The following is a 15,841-nucleotide window of genomic DNA, read 5'->3' as shown; positions in this document are numbered from 1 at the left end:
CCTTTTGGAAATGCCTTTTAGCTTTCGACCGTTAGACTGTCTTGTTCTTTAACGTAAATATCTAAAAATGTACGTAAACGATATCAGTTAGTTTTATTTAGGCAGCGTTTGTGTTTCACAGCGAACGAACGCCGATAAGAAGCTAATTTTATTGGAAACTATACCATTTTCTGGTCGCAGTGCCATGTTACGGTTACCCAAGTGTATTTAGCTTCTGTTTTCATAAGCATTTGCTTTTTTCACACACATACAGTCTCTGGGTGCACGCTAGCAAACTTGAATCAGTCACCCCTAGACTGAAATCTATATACTGTGCCTAGGTTGGCTGGACCACAGTCCATCCTCGAGACGTGTGGGTGATTTTCACAGGCAGAACGACTGTTCGGGTTTGAATAGGGTGTTCGGCAAACTAAATCGCCATCTTTAAAGCATGAAAAAGGATTGCGCAAACGTCCGTTTAATGCGCAACAGAGACGCTTACACAATAATAGAAGCCTTAATATAGTCTTTCTATCGAATCGACGTTTTACTGATAGAGCAGAGTGCGTCATCTCGAATTGTTTAGCTATGCAGACGATGCCTAAAGCTTCGCTAGATAGATTTCTCAATTGATTCGTGTGACTGCTTCGCGAACGTTACTGCTTGATTTTGTCACAGTGTAATAAAATACGCTTCTGATAAATCCCAATAACATATACAAGCTGGGGTAAAAATGAACTACAATTAAAGAAGCTGACAGATGATCGGCTCATCCACAATAGCCACATTTGTGTGACTATGCCGCGCAGATAAGTTTAGTTTAATATCATCATTCGTAATTGGACAAATTCTCAATCAAGCCAGCCAAACCCAGAAAGATACGCGGTTCACACCCCGGTAAGTAAACGATATCGTTGAAAGTGTTTCGCGTGCCTCCTTTTCACTTCCTATCCATAAACTCTAATACATATTTAAACGCATCATATGAAAAAGGGCCCCGTCTTATGACTGTGCCCATATCGCAGACTGTCATCAAGTTACTATGCTTATGCAAAGGATAGATTTGTAATGCCCCACAACAGGTCAGGGCTTTATCAACCATATTTTTTCCTTGTGCATTTCAAATATGGCGTAAAGATAAAGCGAAAAATACTGTCCCTGTAAGACAAAGCCTAACCAGTGATAACATCTCGTAGAAGAAGTAGGAATATTTATTTTTACAAACCCTATTCAAGGTTTTTTTCATTGTAGAAAAATCTTTTAATCTTAGCTTTTATTAAGAGCCTGGGACAGTAGGTTTGATACGGTAATATAAAGTGATGGCACTTGCACAAATTCATCTAAATCCAGCCATTAATGGCTATTAACAAGTATTCAATCTCTGCGATGACTGTACGTTAGTGCAAATAAAAGTCCCAATGTATTTCATAATGAAAATGTTTTTTTCTTTATTATTTATTATATCTACTTAGGCAAACCAAGATAATGGCTGCGTCAGTTTATAAAAAGAAATATTTAAATATATCTTTCAAGGTATTTGGTCACCTAATCAGGCGTTTTTTTGAGGCCAACTTTTCTTCGCTTAATGACATCGTATCCGGTCGCCTTCGCATTTTGCGCCAAAGCAGGCAATTATATCAATCAGACTCGTCACGATCTTCACGGTCAGATTCAATTGCTGATGACAAATGGCTTGCTGCAACCCAAATCCGTCTTTGATTTTCATCATCTTGGGACGTTGCTTACGCCTACGATGTTCCCGCTCTTTGCACTTGAGCGCTTTACCACCTTTGTTTCTTATTCTTCTTTAGGAAGTAGCCGAAATTTTTGTTTGCGAGCTAATAATCTCTTAGGGTAAGATCGCTGTAAAAATAGTATCTCTCATGAACGGTCCGCTTTTTTAGGTTGAACTCCTCGAGTCCCTTCGGTCCTAGAGGCTGCATAATCCGTGTTCGTGAATTGGCCTTAACTCTCTGTGCATCCATGCATCCTTAGGCTGTATGCTTACATTTACGTTGTGCTTGCGCGAGTCCTCTGTTATTCTTAATGCCGCTAAACAAATCGCCAGCACTTGCGCTATGTCGAGTAGAGATTATAGTGAAATCGTTGTATTTCCGCCTCCGTCCTGGACATCTGCGCGACCTGCTCGCGCATGTGTCTTCGTCGGACTTGTTGTAACTTTGTATGTTACAGAATGCGTTGACTAAATCTTTTCTCTGTTCGTCCCAAATTCGAACCATTCGAAATAGTGCAGCGTACCGATACTCGAAATGGCAGTTGATCATCTCAACGTAGTGCTATGTACCATATTCAGTCTGTCTACAATTGTTCGAATCGAAAAACCTTGCTTCAGCACAATGCCCTAGCGAATCGTAAGCTCAACAACGACGGCAGGGCTTTCGTAGCTCCCTCCTCTTTTTCTCCCAGTTTTTCTTTTTCCCATCGAGTGCTTCTTGCAATAATCCTACAGTTGTACTAACACTAAAATGACAGCCATGCTATCATGCAGCGCCTAGATGATACTTCAAAGTAATTTATATAGGTGTTAAGATATTTTCAAGGATTTTAAATTTTGACTATATATGTAAGCATCCCCAAGTAAGAAGAAGAAGAACCATTACGGTCGTCGTTTTGAAACTATCGTCGGCGAAACAATAATCCCATTAGTGAGCTATGAATCTGTTGTTCAGCTATAACGTTGTCAGCGAGTTAATGGAAACTATTAAATTATGCTCGCTGGCTGGCTGGCTGGCTGGCTGGCCGGCCACGCAGAGTCCGTTCCTCAGGACATACAGTCTGCAAAACGTTAGGGCAAAATAGGCAATCAGCCATCTCGTTCTGGCCTCATTTATGGTTTATGAGATGAAAGTGCAGCGCGTCGGTGGATAATAAATCTGATTTGTTCATTTTTGATAAGAACTGAGTGCTATATCAGGCTTATAATATTCTTCTACATTATGATCATGGTTGTTCCGTAACACATATTTAGTTTAAAAAAAGAACTTAGAACTGATACGTTACATACGTTGTATTTTTTAGATAAATGTATCTATTTATATAGTTTCTATAATATATTTAAAAAGAGATATATTACGCGTCAGAAACTTCGAACAACTGAATTTTTGAATATTTCAAGTTTATCTAGGGGTTACATACGTTCTACATCCTAAAAGCCATCATGCTGGCTTGAAAACAACCATGCAACTGTGTTGCAACAGTTGTACTCCCCTAATACCCCTATAACTATCAAGCTTAATCTCATCCATGAAAATACGTTTTTAATTCCAATGTTTGAGACACTTAACAGTGGCGACAGAATGAGAACCTTACGAAGACCAGCTGCTATCCAGTATAACAGTACTCGAGCGAGCTAGTCTGATCAGCAAAACAAATCTGAGATGCAGCGGATAAACCTAACGATTAGTCGAAATCTATTCAAAGTATACGGGATTAGAAAAGGCCGATTGAAAATCGAAATATTACAGGTTGATGGCGTAGCTATGGAACATGCTAAGGGTTTGATCAAAAGTCATGCAACCATTGGCTCTATCAGCAACCTAGTAATGGAAATACGTAGATGGATCTGACTAGTAAAATCCAACTGTGGTTTATTATGGAGCTACATTTGGACATCGTGAAACTAGATGCCCATGAATCACGTACAATGAGACGTTTACATGCAGCAAGCTCGACGATCCTGAGCTAGCGAACGAAAAAAAAGTTGCGTCACGTAAAAGAAGTTTTGAAAGCGTTACATCGATTCGGTTCTACAGCCGTTTAGAAAATGTACTGCTTTACATTTTTGGCAAGATATATATAACGGACAATTGGATTGCACGATCATGCCGAGCGCGTACGGCATGCGTTAAGTTGCGTCGATGCACAGACCCTAGCAGCGCACGTCTTAGCTGTACGTTATTGTTGAGCTGGTGCAGGATCGCACTGATCGGATCTAGCCAAAACCCAATATAACAAGCAGTATTCTCTAGAGTCGATTTAATTAATTGCCAATCAGATCATTGAATTATGGTCTGTCTGCTCCGGCACACAAGGTCAACTTTATGTTGATTTGCAATCGGCCGAACAAGAACAGGCAATATGTATAGAATTTTTTTTTCGCAACATGTTCTGGTATAGTTAGGTTGTACAAAGTAAAATTTGTCCGACTCATCTTCGATTAGTCTGATTATGGCAACCGATGACGTTATCTGCTAGAACTTGTTTAACATATCAATTATACTAGAAGTTAATTAAGATTGGATATGAATATATACAATGCTACTTGAATAATCTTATTATTGCTATATATACATGTATATATTAAACCTGATTCCTTAACTAACTACTATTGATGGAATACAGATACGATCTCCTTGACTATGTTGTCCGAAATCAAACTACGTTTTATTTACAGTACCGTGATACGTTCATCGATCTTAAAGCAATCTAACTGAGCCTTTTAGAGAACTTTAATGTTTTTCGAACCTTTTAATACAATATAAGAGGCGTCCTTACAGGTAGCTCTTTCCTAGCCTTTCTGACATTGTTTGGGTCCAAACAATAGCTATCCCATATGGCTATAACACTAATGTTATTAGTTTGCTGGTTGAATGATGCCCCGTGAGTAGTATTCGCCCTTTGAACACTTTTCAACAAGTCTCTCCCTCCTATTCAGTTGCTCCCGGGGGTATGATATCTCTGAACACGCGAACCCTTCTATCAGGCACAAATTGAAGAGAGAAGGAGCCAGAGAGCGACCCTCGATTTATTGACTTTGAAGGACTCCGAGACCATGTGGGAAAGGGCCATCCCTCCGATAGCACTGCAGGCTCAAGCAGACGGTCCGGCACAGAAAGACGGAACACCTCCAGTGGCGCCTGGACCAACAGTATCAAACTATCCCCTTGTGTTTGTACTTCCTCTGTGTTTGTGGCTGGTATGTTAATACGTGTCCTTCAGTTCCATTATCATTTGATACTCTGCTGTTCTTTTAAACTGCGTCAGTGATATTCATAGCCGCCGTTAAAAGTCAATCGTTTCGTATTCACGCCAAGCTTGGACAAAGGAAGGATTTGTACAAGAGTAGTGCTTACTCAGATCTCACTATGTGTGTGTTTAGAAATTAAGGTGGACACGCTGGAAAGCAAGCTAGTCTCGGAATCGCAGGTTTTTTCCGACTGCACTACTCGACAGGCCCAATGCTCCTTTTGGAAGGAGTAGCGGCTATACAGGTAATTTTCGGATAGGCAGAGACGTCCCAAGAGTGGGATAAAGTTAAACACAGCAGCACCTGAAAGGCTCCGACGAGCTTGCAAGTTGTTGTTGTTATTGTTGGCGTCGTAAACGTCGTGTATCTTGGCTACGTTGCTGCTATTAAAAGGGGCCATTAGAACTAACGACCCATTCGCAGACTTAGAATGACGGATACCGATTTTTCGCGCATTTGGCGGAATAAAATCTCGCAATAAATCTATGACACGAAAATGACTCAGAGGAAGCTGACATAGTATATGCATGTTATGGCTATAATCATGGTGGGATGATGATGAGAGAAGATCGAGCCGTTGCCAATGGATGTTATTTAAATACGACGCGTATTCTGCGATCGGTATCATCATCCCGCTGAACATGTCCATAATCAGTTACTAGTGGTTCATTTTTTTGCGTTACAAACAATAGAAAATCGCTCGTAGAGGCATCACAATAGAATTTTTCGTGCCTTTTTTGCTGATTGGCTGTAATCTGGTGTTGTTGAAACTGGCTTAATCTTCTTAGAATAAGCAACGTCGCAGAGCGAGTTATCAAAACACTGATCCGACGATACGAAAAACAGTTATACACTTTGAAAAGTAAACAAACACAATATATTTCTATGGCACATATAGAAACAATGAAAAGCTTCCGACCAGTTTCACTCGCTGTTACTTACTATTCAGGCGCAATTCGAAACAATTATGTTGCTGCAGTATTATAGGAAATGTTGCAGTGCGTCCTTAGTTGTCCTTTGTTGACTCCTTCAAGTGTTTTACTATGCAATTAACAAATTTCCTTAAACATAATTATTGCGTTCGCAAATATTTTTTTTCTGTTCGACCGCAATAAAGATCGGGTATGAGGAGACCACTCGGAATCATTGCCTGGCAAAGAGTGCAGTAGTTAACAACTTACTTAATAACCTACTACTTTTTCAGAAACATATCAATTTCTGTATTGCATTATACTTTCTCATTTCTATCAGCGATTGAATTAAACGTGTTTTGTTTTTTTTTTTTTCGCCGCCTTGACTCCTTTGGAACAACGGACTTCTAAATATAAATGTAGACTCCCATGATAATTGTTTGTCTTTTCATTGACTTCAAGGTATTTATTCATAGTCGGTCAGAAACCAACAGTTAAAGTAGTTATTTTGCTTTGGATAAGATAACAATTTCAAGGTGTGAACATTTCTGTCCTATCATTACCAGGACCCAATGGCCCAGATGCAGTCGACGCAAAATGGCATCGATTCGTCGAATCAACGGATTTACGTTATTCTCCACATAGATCGGGTGCTGCACCTCCCGTCGCAGTCTAACTCTGCTATGTCACAAATATCACGTTGCTGCTATACCGATACGACAGTGTGGCGTCCCAAACCAAAGATTTTCCGTAAGACCAGAGTGACCAGATGGTAATGCCATCTAATCTAATATCATTCACAGATTCAGGCCCTTTGGGGTCCAAAGTAACCGGTAGTGCGTATCACTGCTCTCCGGAGTGTTTTGATTTCGCTGGTCTCTCTGTGTAGCGTTTGTCTTTCTGATTTAGATTAAGTCTAACATCCAAGTTCATTAATAAATGTGTCTCTGAATTCGACGTAGACCTGGTATTGCATATGGTAATTAGCTATGAAATTGTGAATTCGCGAAAAAACACGCCTTATGTATCAAATCAAAAAATTTTATACCTTCAAAGCATGCTTCCAAGATGTGGACAACCATCTTCCTACGTTGTAGCATTTAGAGTTTCTCACAAGCCTTTTTTTCTTGTTTTATATTCGAAAGGCTAACTAACGCAGGTTAAATTGCTATTGTTTATAAATTAGTTCGATCAAATATAATATCTCCATGTGATATATACAGAGCCTTAATGGACTGTGCCATTAACAATAGAACAGCCACAACCATAAGTTGTCGACATTTCGCGTACTGGATTTACACACAACGAAAAACGTAGGGTAGTAACGAGTAACTGTTGACTAGGGCCGCATGGCGCTCGCACATTTTTAGGAGGTATATCGAAATGTATTGCAGAATACTTAGCCGTTTTAGATCAGCACTTCTTTTAACCGATGATTACATATGGCAACGTTTTTCTCAGAACCTTTATGATCAATGGCTTTCCATGGGCACCAAACCTTTGGGCAAATTATATGAGTCTGTGATAATGCGGTCTTAAGGATAAACGGGAAAATTTTTTAGGCGAAGCCAAAATTGAAGGTACTGAATGTAAGGGATCGGACGTTGTGCTAAGTCTTAAGTGATCGGTCACCTAAGCCCGGCACGAAGAAACGAGAACCGCTTACTACAATTGCTAGAAGTGTTCTCGTCGCTTTGCATTTATCAGTTTTATTAACTGATAAATTAGCTTGAGCTGAATCACAAATTCGGTGAATATAGCTGCCTTCTATATAATAAAAGTACCTCCAATTCTAATTCCGCAACACACAATTTATCGTACCACAAACTGTTACCCCGTTTGTCCAAAGCTGATATACTAAACTGCTTTTGCACCAGAAGGTGATCGAGCTGGTTGAGAATTTAAAAATTCTCAATTATAACTTCAACGTCGTCTAGTAACTTAACTCTTCTTAGAACAAGATACTTTGACGTAAAACATTGTCATTTGTTATAATGAACAGTGAGACACGTATTATATGCTACAGTATCGCAATTGTTTGCTGTTTGTAACCCGATATACCGCATACAGGATATACGAAATGTCGGCAAAGTTCCGCAACTTATTAGTTGAAGTTAATTTCAATCAAACACATTCTCATTCTTTGCTCGGTAATTGATATTCAGTATGGTGCGATGGCCTGGATCGCTAAACGTCTGGTTTGAACGAATCACTAATTCGAGCCGCGCCATCGACATAGACTACCAGGTAGGTGTGATAATATACAGAAACGATATCATATGATCGTATTAATAACTCAAACAAGGAGATCCGATAAAATTTATTCCAGAGATTAAAAATTTGATTTTGCCTAAGTTAGATAACCAATTGAAAAAGGAAGATCTAGATACATTCTGCTCACTTCGTTTAATATCGCAACTAATCGGTTCTATAAGTGGGTAAAGTTTACTGTTTGTAGAAAAGTGCATAAACGTTTTTATGAGAGGAGTAAAAGCAGAATTATTAATTACTTCCACTAGGCGGCAAACTAAGTTGAATCCAGGATATATATGAAAATTTGTTTTAAACACAGTAACAACTAAAGTATGTGAACTTTTCGGATATTTCAGAACATGTGTTCATTAAACTAAAAGTTACATTATTTTTTTTCTCTCAAAATATTCGAAAATCCAACTTTTGCACTGCAGTGGTGGCATAAGGAATAGGGGTGAGGTTTATCGAGGCTAGTTTAGTCCGTAACTTTTGTCTCTGCCGTTACTGATCAACGTCAGATAAGACATGTGGTCTGGTGCTACGCCGGCCTTAAATAACCTTTTGTGATGTTCTACAGAAGCGTATTTACACCTATAGAACGATTACCATGGGAATAGCATATGCCTAAATGTACTTCACATTGGCTTGTCAAATCCGAGATCCTCGATTGTGACTAGCGGAAACTGAGGTCTCAGATGACTCCGCAATGACGGTCGAACATACGATTAGTTTCCGGTGTCCGAGTCTGTACCTCGTCGCACAATGTCAAGAAATTTACCATATTTCCCGTGACACAAGAATAACGTTTACCCTGTCTAAAATCTTGGAAGTTGTTAGTCAGATGCGTATGACACGACCGCACAAACTATTATTAGCCGCCATAGCGAACCGCCTTTAAGGATCAAACACAGAATTCTAGGTTTCGTTCCCACAGGGCATTTTATGCCTTTCAGCATCGGAAAGACATAGAATGAATCGTGTTGCCTGATATGAAAAATGTAAACCGCTATTGGCTTAATATTTTGTACTACTATAGTTACATTAGTACGGAAAAGGCTGGTATTTTTTAAAATCAAGTGCGGTTTCAGAGCTAGATTAACAAAACTTCACTTACGCTGTACGAAAAGACATCAAAAAATCACCGAGTTTATTGCGTTGGATTTTAATAGGTCGCAAATTGCTTTTAATTGCTATAAATTTTTCATTAAATTGGACGATATGTCTATATAAGAAAATCTCATATTCAGGTTGTTTATAAAGCTATCGATACGAGTCGACCATAGTTCCGAGCAAGCCCTATAGAGTAAAGCATTTGCTAAAATTTCCAAAAATAATTCGTTGTTTTGCCGATTGCTGACAATAAGTTAGAAATTTGAAAACGATTATAGTGCCGATAGCCTTTTGTGTTTTAGGTTCTATTTAAGACCGGTATTCCAGGGGCAGAGTCTTGTTGATATTTTAATTTAATGAGCACAAAACATAATAAAACACCTTAGCTTAACGATGAAATAACCTCACATATATAGCAGATCGGTTGATGAAAGTATGTTTTTCGAAATAATTCTATTACACTTTCTCCGGGTGTCTTCTAGCCCACTATGAAACTTCCGACAGGCACTTTTAAAAGAATAGTAATATTAATTCAATAGGAAATATTGAATATATAAAGTATACATAAGAGGAAATAGCTGTGCGAGGTGAACTGAGAGACGAAGATTATTTTTAGTACGACCTCCGATATTCAGGACAACATTTTTTTTTTTTGCTGGATAATCCATGTGCGTCCCAAGAGCTTTGTTAACATCAGACTCGAGCTATCCGTGTGGTCCACAGATATATAAGTGACCGAGCTTCACTGCGAATATTATCTTTTTCAAGTTGGGCCTCTTGTAGACGAAACTTGCGCGAACAGGGCTATCCAGTTGAACTCGACAAATTATTTGAGAAAAATCAATACAACAACGCTAACTTATTATGTAACTTTTTTCGTTTCGGACATTTTTGTGGGTATCCTTCATAAATAAAGGAATAAACGAAAACTATACTCTAACTATTGCATACCCGATTCATAACTACGATCAGAACAATAGAATCTGTCAAATTGAATTATCAAATTTACCGTTAGTTATTATCTATAATCCCATCTAAGTAACCTAAAAAGCCAAATATGAAAAACATTTAAAAGATGGGACTCTTCAGTTTTTATGTCCTACTTCATTTTAACAAATATTTGACAGCTAAAATACGCACATATCATCGCTCCTATGAGGATGGTCAACCGGTTTTGTTCAGTTTCCATCGATCATCTATAGCTGGCGAAACATACTGCGTCCTATAGGCCCTCAAACAGGCTGCTGGCCTGTGTTCCTGCCGTTGTTTTATCCTTCTGGATACACGGACAGAGATATTGCCTATCCCTGACTGGATCTGATAATAACTAACCACTAGACTCGGTTATCATAAACACCGTTGTGAAGCACATTTTGAAACACTTGCTGTACTGCAGAGTACTTCAGTGATCACAAAACTGAGGAGCACTCACGCTCATGCCTATAATAAACTTTTAATCTGACGACGACACTTTTACGTGCACGTAGGCGTTACCAGTTCATAAATGCAGCCAATCATTAGTACTATGTTACAATACAGTGAGCTAGTAAAGTCGATTTCCTTGGTTATTCCAGGCGGATCACCACCTGTTCGTCTGACTGGTGGCTATCGAAGCTGACTCGCAATACCACGACAGCTTCAATTTGTCTAGCTTGCGGACTTCCGTCAAAACGGACGCAGCCTTCTTTTCCTGAGACGCGACGGAAGAAGAAGTTGTTCGTGCTCACCAAGATGCCTTATCCTGATGCGGAGAACGTCGCTTCACGTCAGTACCGATCGGTGGTGCATTTACAGCACTAAGCACTTGAAAAAAGTTGTGCAGGAAATAGGGTCGCGAAGCAAGATCAGTTTATTTAGCGCGGCGGGTATATTGCGATACTACGATACGTTTCCTGGCAGTGGCTGGGTAGCTAAATGAGACGGCGCTCGGGGGGGAACAAGCGGGAAAGACTGTGATTCCCAATAGCGAGTGGCTCGACTCAGCTAACCTAGCAAGACAGTGAGCAACATAATTAAACGAGGACCCTAACGAAAGACCTGTCACCCGCCTATCGTAGGCCTCAATAGTGAACCACGAGCGCGAAGGACTCTTCTCGAAAACTAAAGTCGCTTGGCGGGTGCGGTGGACCGGCCTCGACCAATGGAGGTAGGTGGCAAGGCAGGAAGAGGCGGTTCGCGGCGCAGTGCTTTCGGTATGAGAGGGCAAGCGAATTCGAGAGTATAAAGCGTTGCCTAACAATGACACACGTGTGTTTAGCTTGGCATTCACTCGTCGCGGCGCACGGCTCGACGAAAGTGTTTGGCACTTTTACACGGTGTACGGGGAACGGTGTGGACCGCTGTTGAAAGATAATTGTTTGTTGGTCAACCACTGTTTAACTAAGAGTTCTACATTGACCACGAACCTTAGGTACAGCGCATCGACTCGGTGCATCGTCGTAATCTTTGACACGAGAGGGTACCCTATCGCGAGTAAAACAGCCAAACATTCAGCAAAGGTACACGCTATATCTGCTGCTCAGAAATTGAGACCATGCAAATAACCTGACATAGCGCAGTTCGACTGAGGTCCTTTTTATATGAAGTGGAAGAAGTGTTCTAGCAACTCTCAGCAAGTTTGTCAGTGGTCAAATAACAATCTCTCGTGAACACTCTCGATCGTACGCTGACTTTTGACTAAATGAATCTAGTTTGTGTATAAGTGTATGTGATAATAACGATATTAGCGTCGTTTGTGTGTGTTCATGATATAGCTTCTAGCGCTAGAAGCAACAGAACGCGCCAACAACTATCGGATGGTCTGATAGAATAACCTCTGCATGTATGTCATTGTTGTATATTTAAAGATAATTCAATTAAAAGTTGAGCAAAAGTAATGATAAACGCATGTCGTATATTTAAGTAGTAGTTAATTTTAGGTCACGATCCAGACCTGTTCGCTGTAAAATGAGAATTCCTTTTTATTAAACATCACACACTCAACGCCTATCTGCCTTTGTGCTTCGTTGCAAAACGCTTTAACAATAATGTCGACTCAACCAAGTGCTCAAATCTTCTCCTGATTTCGTTAGTATACCTATAACGCTTCTAAAAAACAATGGCACCAGTATCCAAATACATTTTGATGTTTATATTTTTCAGAAGTGACACAATGACGTCTGCAGGCACCAATCGTGTGATCTCGCCCCTGGAAAATATTCCTAAGGAAGAGACACTCCGACTGAGGGATCTTCACATTGGGTTTGTTATTATCGCTTAACGTTACATGTCGTCATTTTTTGAATCCGCGGTGAAAAATTCAGGGCAATCATCCATTTTTTTCGTGTTTTACGCCAGGTACTTGAGGCATTACTTCAGAGGAAGAAACATGCTGTGCTACCGAGAAGGCACCCAAGAAACAGACGTCTAACCCGTAGCAAACTTTGAATTCTACCTCCCCCTCACTCCACACTTAGGCCCTACATTAATTGAATATGAGCGCTTTGGCCCTAATGCGAACCTGAGTAGCGAGCATAGCCGCTACTGCTGCTGTCCCGTTTTATAGCAGCTCCAGTTGTCGGGAGCGGGCACAGGCCTAATGGTAAACAAGTCAGTCGGGTCTTTGCGATCGTCCAACAGTTGCTTTTGACACTTGCGAAGGTCGGCACATGACTTTAACCCAGCTACGACAAATATTCAAGAAAAGATCACATACAGTATTCGTACATTAGCGGTCATTGAAAGTTATTATAGGGAGAAATTTGATTAGACTGCGTCCTCCTTTACCCTTAATCAATAGAGGCGAGCCTTGAGGTGGGTGTCCAGATGAACCTGTGTTTTGTGCTCGATGAACAAATAAGCTCTGTCCTATACTAATGTAGTCCTACTTTGCCTTCGTTATGTGGCGAGTAATCGTTTTTGTTCTGCTTCCCTGCTACATCTACTAGATACGATAAACAGTTTATCAAATCAGTGGTGGCTAGATTTGTCAATGAATGATCACTATCTCTTTGTCTCATATTTGGTAAATTGTCTTTGCCAATGGTTCCTCCGCATCCACGCTCTTGAGCGGAAGTGTGGTCGTGAAGTGAGTGGAAGTGGAGAAGTGGTAATGGCAACAAAATAGATTACTTTTAACTACATCATTCAAGCGTGCTCAGACCTGGCACAACATTTACGGTTATCGTTGATAATATTTATGGCTTTTTGATTAGTGGTGTAAGGTGGTAGCATCGACTCGCTTTGACCATCTTTTATTAAATTCACAATAACTGATGCCGTTATTCAAACTGATAAGTACAATGATTTGAACTTCCTTTATTCTTGCACTTCAACAGATCGACATTGAGTTTTGGCCTCAAATTGGCGAAGTTTCAATTTAGATAGGGCGTTAAGTGTTGTCTTTGCTTTTAGCCAGTAGCCGCGGTTATATATGAAGCGGTTAACCGCAGCAATAAATCCCATACATAATAAGGTAATTTAAAACGCTACCCGGGCAAGCCTATGAGTACGTTCACTCTATTGAGGGATACTGCCACTTCAGTGAGATTCCTATAAATTCGTTATCTAGATTTCATTTTAGCAGATCGGTGGGCTGCTTAACAAAGCTGTTTTTGTCGCTCCAACATGCTTCATTATGTAAAGCAGGCCTGACGAGTCTCCAAATGATGTGGTCGAATATCTACGTCAAAAACCTAGTTGAAGATAGTAGTAAGATTTAACCGTTAATTACTAACTACTTTCACCTATTTACCTGTGACTATTTGTAATCTAGTAAAAACTGCACAGTATTCTTTCGGTCATCGGGGGCACTGAAAATCGTACGTGGTGAAGGACAATATATGTTTGACGAAAATGGAGTAGCATATTTGGACTGTATTAACAACGTGGCCCACGGTAAGTACTTCAGCCACCTTGTTCTATGCTCGAATGAAATCCTTATGTTTAGCAAAGATAACCTAAAAATGATGTAAACCGTACAACAATCCATAGTCCATGCACATTGTTATTTACGTTACGCATACCAAGTCACTGTGCATCCCTCTGAAACAAGCACGTAAACTGGTAGGGCTTATGCAGACACTGGAGATCAATAAAAAAAAAAGGTGGCGTTGATTGACGGCAACGGCCAGTGCATCGTTTTTAACTTCGAACAGTGAGAGACTTCTAAACCTAACTGAAGTATGTTAGCTTAATTGTGTACTTTCTACTAAACAGGCAAGGACTTCTATGAATAGCGAATAATAGGTAACTATTTATTCAAACACTTGTGCTTCTAATCAAAAATTTTACGTCTATTATATATATATAACAACTACCTGTTACGGTACACTTATGGGCCATGATTTATATAGACAACATTGGCTGGATCCACCCATTTCAAGGTTTATTATTTATTATTGTACCAGCTGCTTAGCCTTATCCAATCGTGCACATATTTCAATGGACATTTCTGAACTTCTCGGCATTCTTGTAACTGTTTCCCAAGTTGATTTTTAGGCTGTACATGGTGTATCAGCCGACATTCCTCAGCAGTCAGTTAGTTAGTAGTGAATACAGGAAAGGTCTATGTTTCCTGTGTTTGTTGTTATAGGATACAATAGCATATTGATTAGCTCATTTATCAACGGTGCGCAAAGCTCAAAAAGTCTCTCGATTTTTCCCCACAGATAGACGTATTCGATGTCTTAATAGAATCGGATACGTTTATCTGCTTATTACGCTTACGTTAGCTATTCCCCGAACCACCGTAATAATCCGTTTCAATGATAAATCGAATTTACTCGTCGCTGTACTGTCTTGCGAAAATAGCTCGTAGACGGCCTAAGCTCAAGACAACGCCAATGAAAGTTTTCAGTGCGTGAAACCATTTCCTATGGGAATCCAGTAGCGCGATTGTTACTCCTGGTGAGAGCGCTGCCAAGTGTGATGACGAGTCGGTGTCTGTAGAACACGGAAAGCTGTGCGCGTACCTACAACTCTGTATAAAGATACTGGATATAGCATGTATTTAGCACTGATAGGCAGTGGTGGATGTGTCGTGACGAAGATAGTTTTTTAGCAGGAACAACGATTGTTAGACGAAATGATGCGTACATAGAGATAAAAGAAGCTGATAGTCTCTGAGGTAGGACAATTTTTTCGCATCCATCCGTCTGGCTGTTCATCTTCTGCATTCGACTTTTGAATAGCGTTTCGAAGCTTCATGGCAAGCATACACATTCAATATTGCTACATACATAAAACAACTGGGAAAAACTATTGGTCGCTTCCTTTCTGAGCGGCAAACTGTAAATAAATAGTTATGACGACAGATACTAGAGCGAGTTTTTCTGTAACTGATACGTATCAATCACAACAAGAAAAAAAAACAAACAAACAAAACTACGAAAAAATCAGTGGATTCAGTTGGTAAAATATTGAAAAGCATGCCTATTTAATGCTGCATATTATTGAAGCTAACTGATTGGAAACACTACCTTGCTAAGAGAATAATCCCGTTTAGATGTGTACTACACGAGTTGTTTACTCCGTGTACATGCTCGGGGCACACAAAGGCTATACAGCTTTCTTAAGAACACAGAGAATAACATCTCCACTCCAGCTTTTTGCGCAGTGCTAT

General features: G+C 39.9%; 1 protein-coding gene and 1 long non-coding RNA gene across 4 annotated transcripts in view; one reads left to right on the top strand and one right to left on the bottom strand.

The window, feature by feature from the left end:
* LOC147753757 (uncharacterized) overlaps nt 1-10,821 on the bottom strand; it is a 30,310-nt gene extending 19,489 nt beyond the window's left edge. The window contains exon 1 of the long non-coding RNA XR_015310196.1: nt 10,381-10,821. This is a non-coding gene — a long non-coding RNA (uncharacterized LOC147753757). The remainder of the gene's footprint in view (nt 1-10,380) is intronic.
* Nucleotides 10,822-11,268: 447 nt separating this feature from the next.
* Nucleotides 11,269-14,115, top strand: LOC111258573 (5-phosphohydroxy-L-lysine phospho-lyase; the record flags this gene model as incomplete). Of its 3 annotated transcripts, XM_022829956.1 has the most annotated exon segments (4): nt 11,398-11,738; nt 11,994-12,061; nt 12,382-12,480; nt 13,994-14,115. In XM_022829956.1, coding segments are annotated over 2 exon segments (211 nt in total), but the record flags the coding sequence as incomplete, so codon positions are not given.
* Nucleotides 14,116-15,841: the final 1,726 nt, after the last annotated feature.

This window comes from Varroa jacobsoni, unplaced genomic scaffold, assembly GCF_002532875.2.
Source record: "Varroa jacobsoni isolate VJ856 unplaced genomic scaffold, vjacob_1.0 scaffold_247, whole genome shotgun sequence".
Taxonomy (NCBI): domain Eukaryota; kingdom Metazoa; phylum Arthropoda; class Arachnida; order Mesostigmata; family Varroidae; genus Varroa; species Varroa jacobsoni.
Note: the sequence above shows the minus strand (reverse complement) of the source record. Positions and strands in the feature narration are given on the sequence as shown.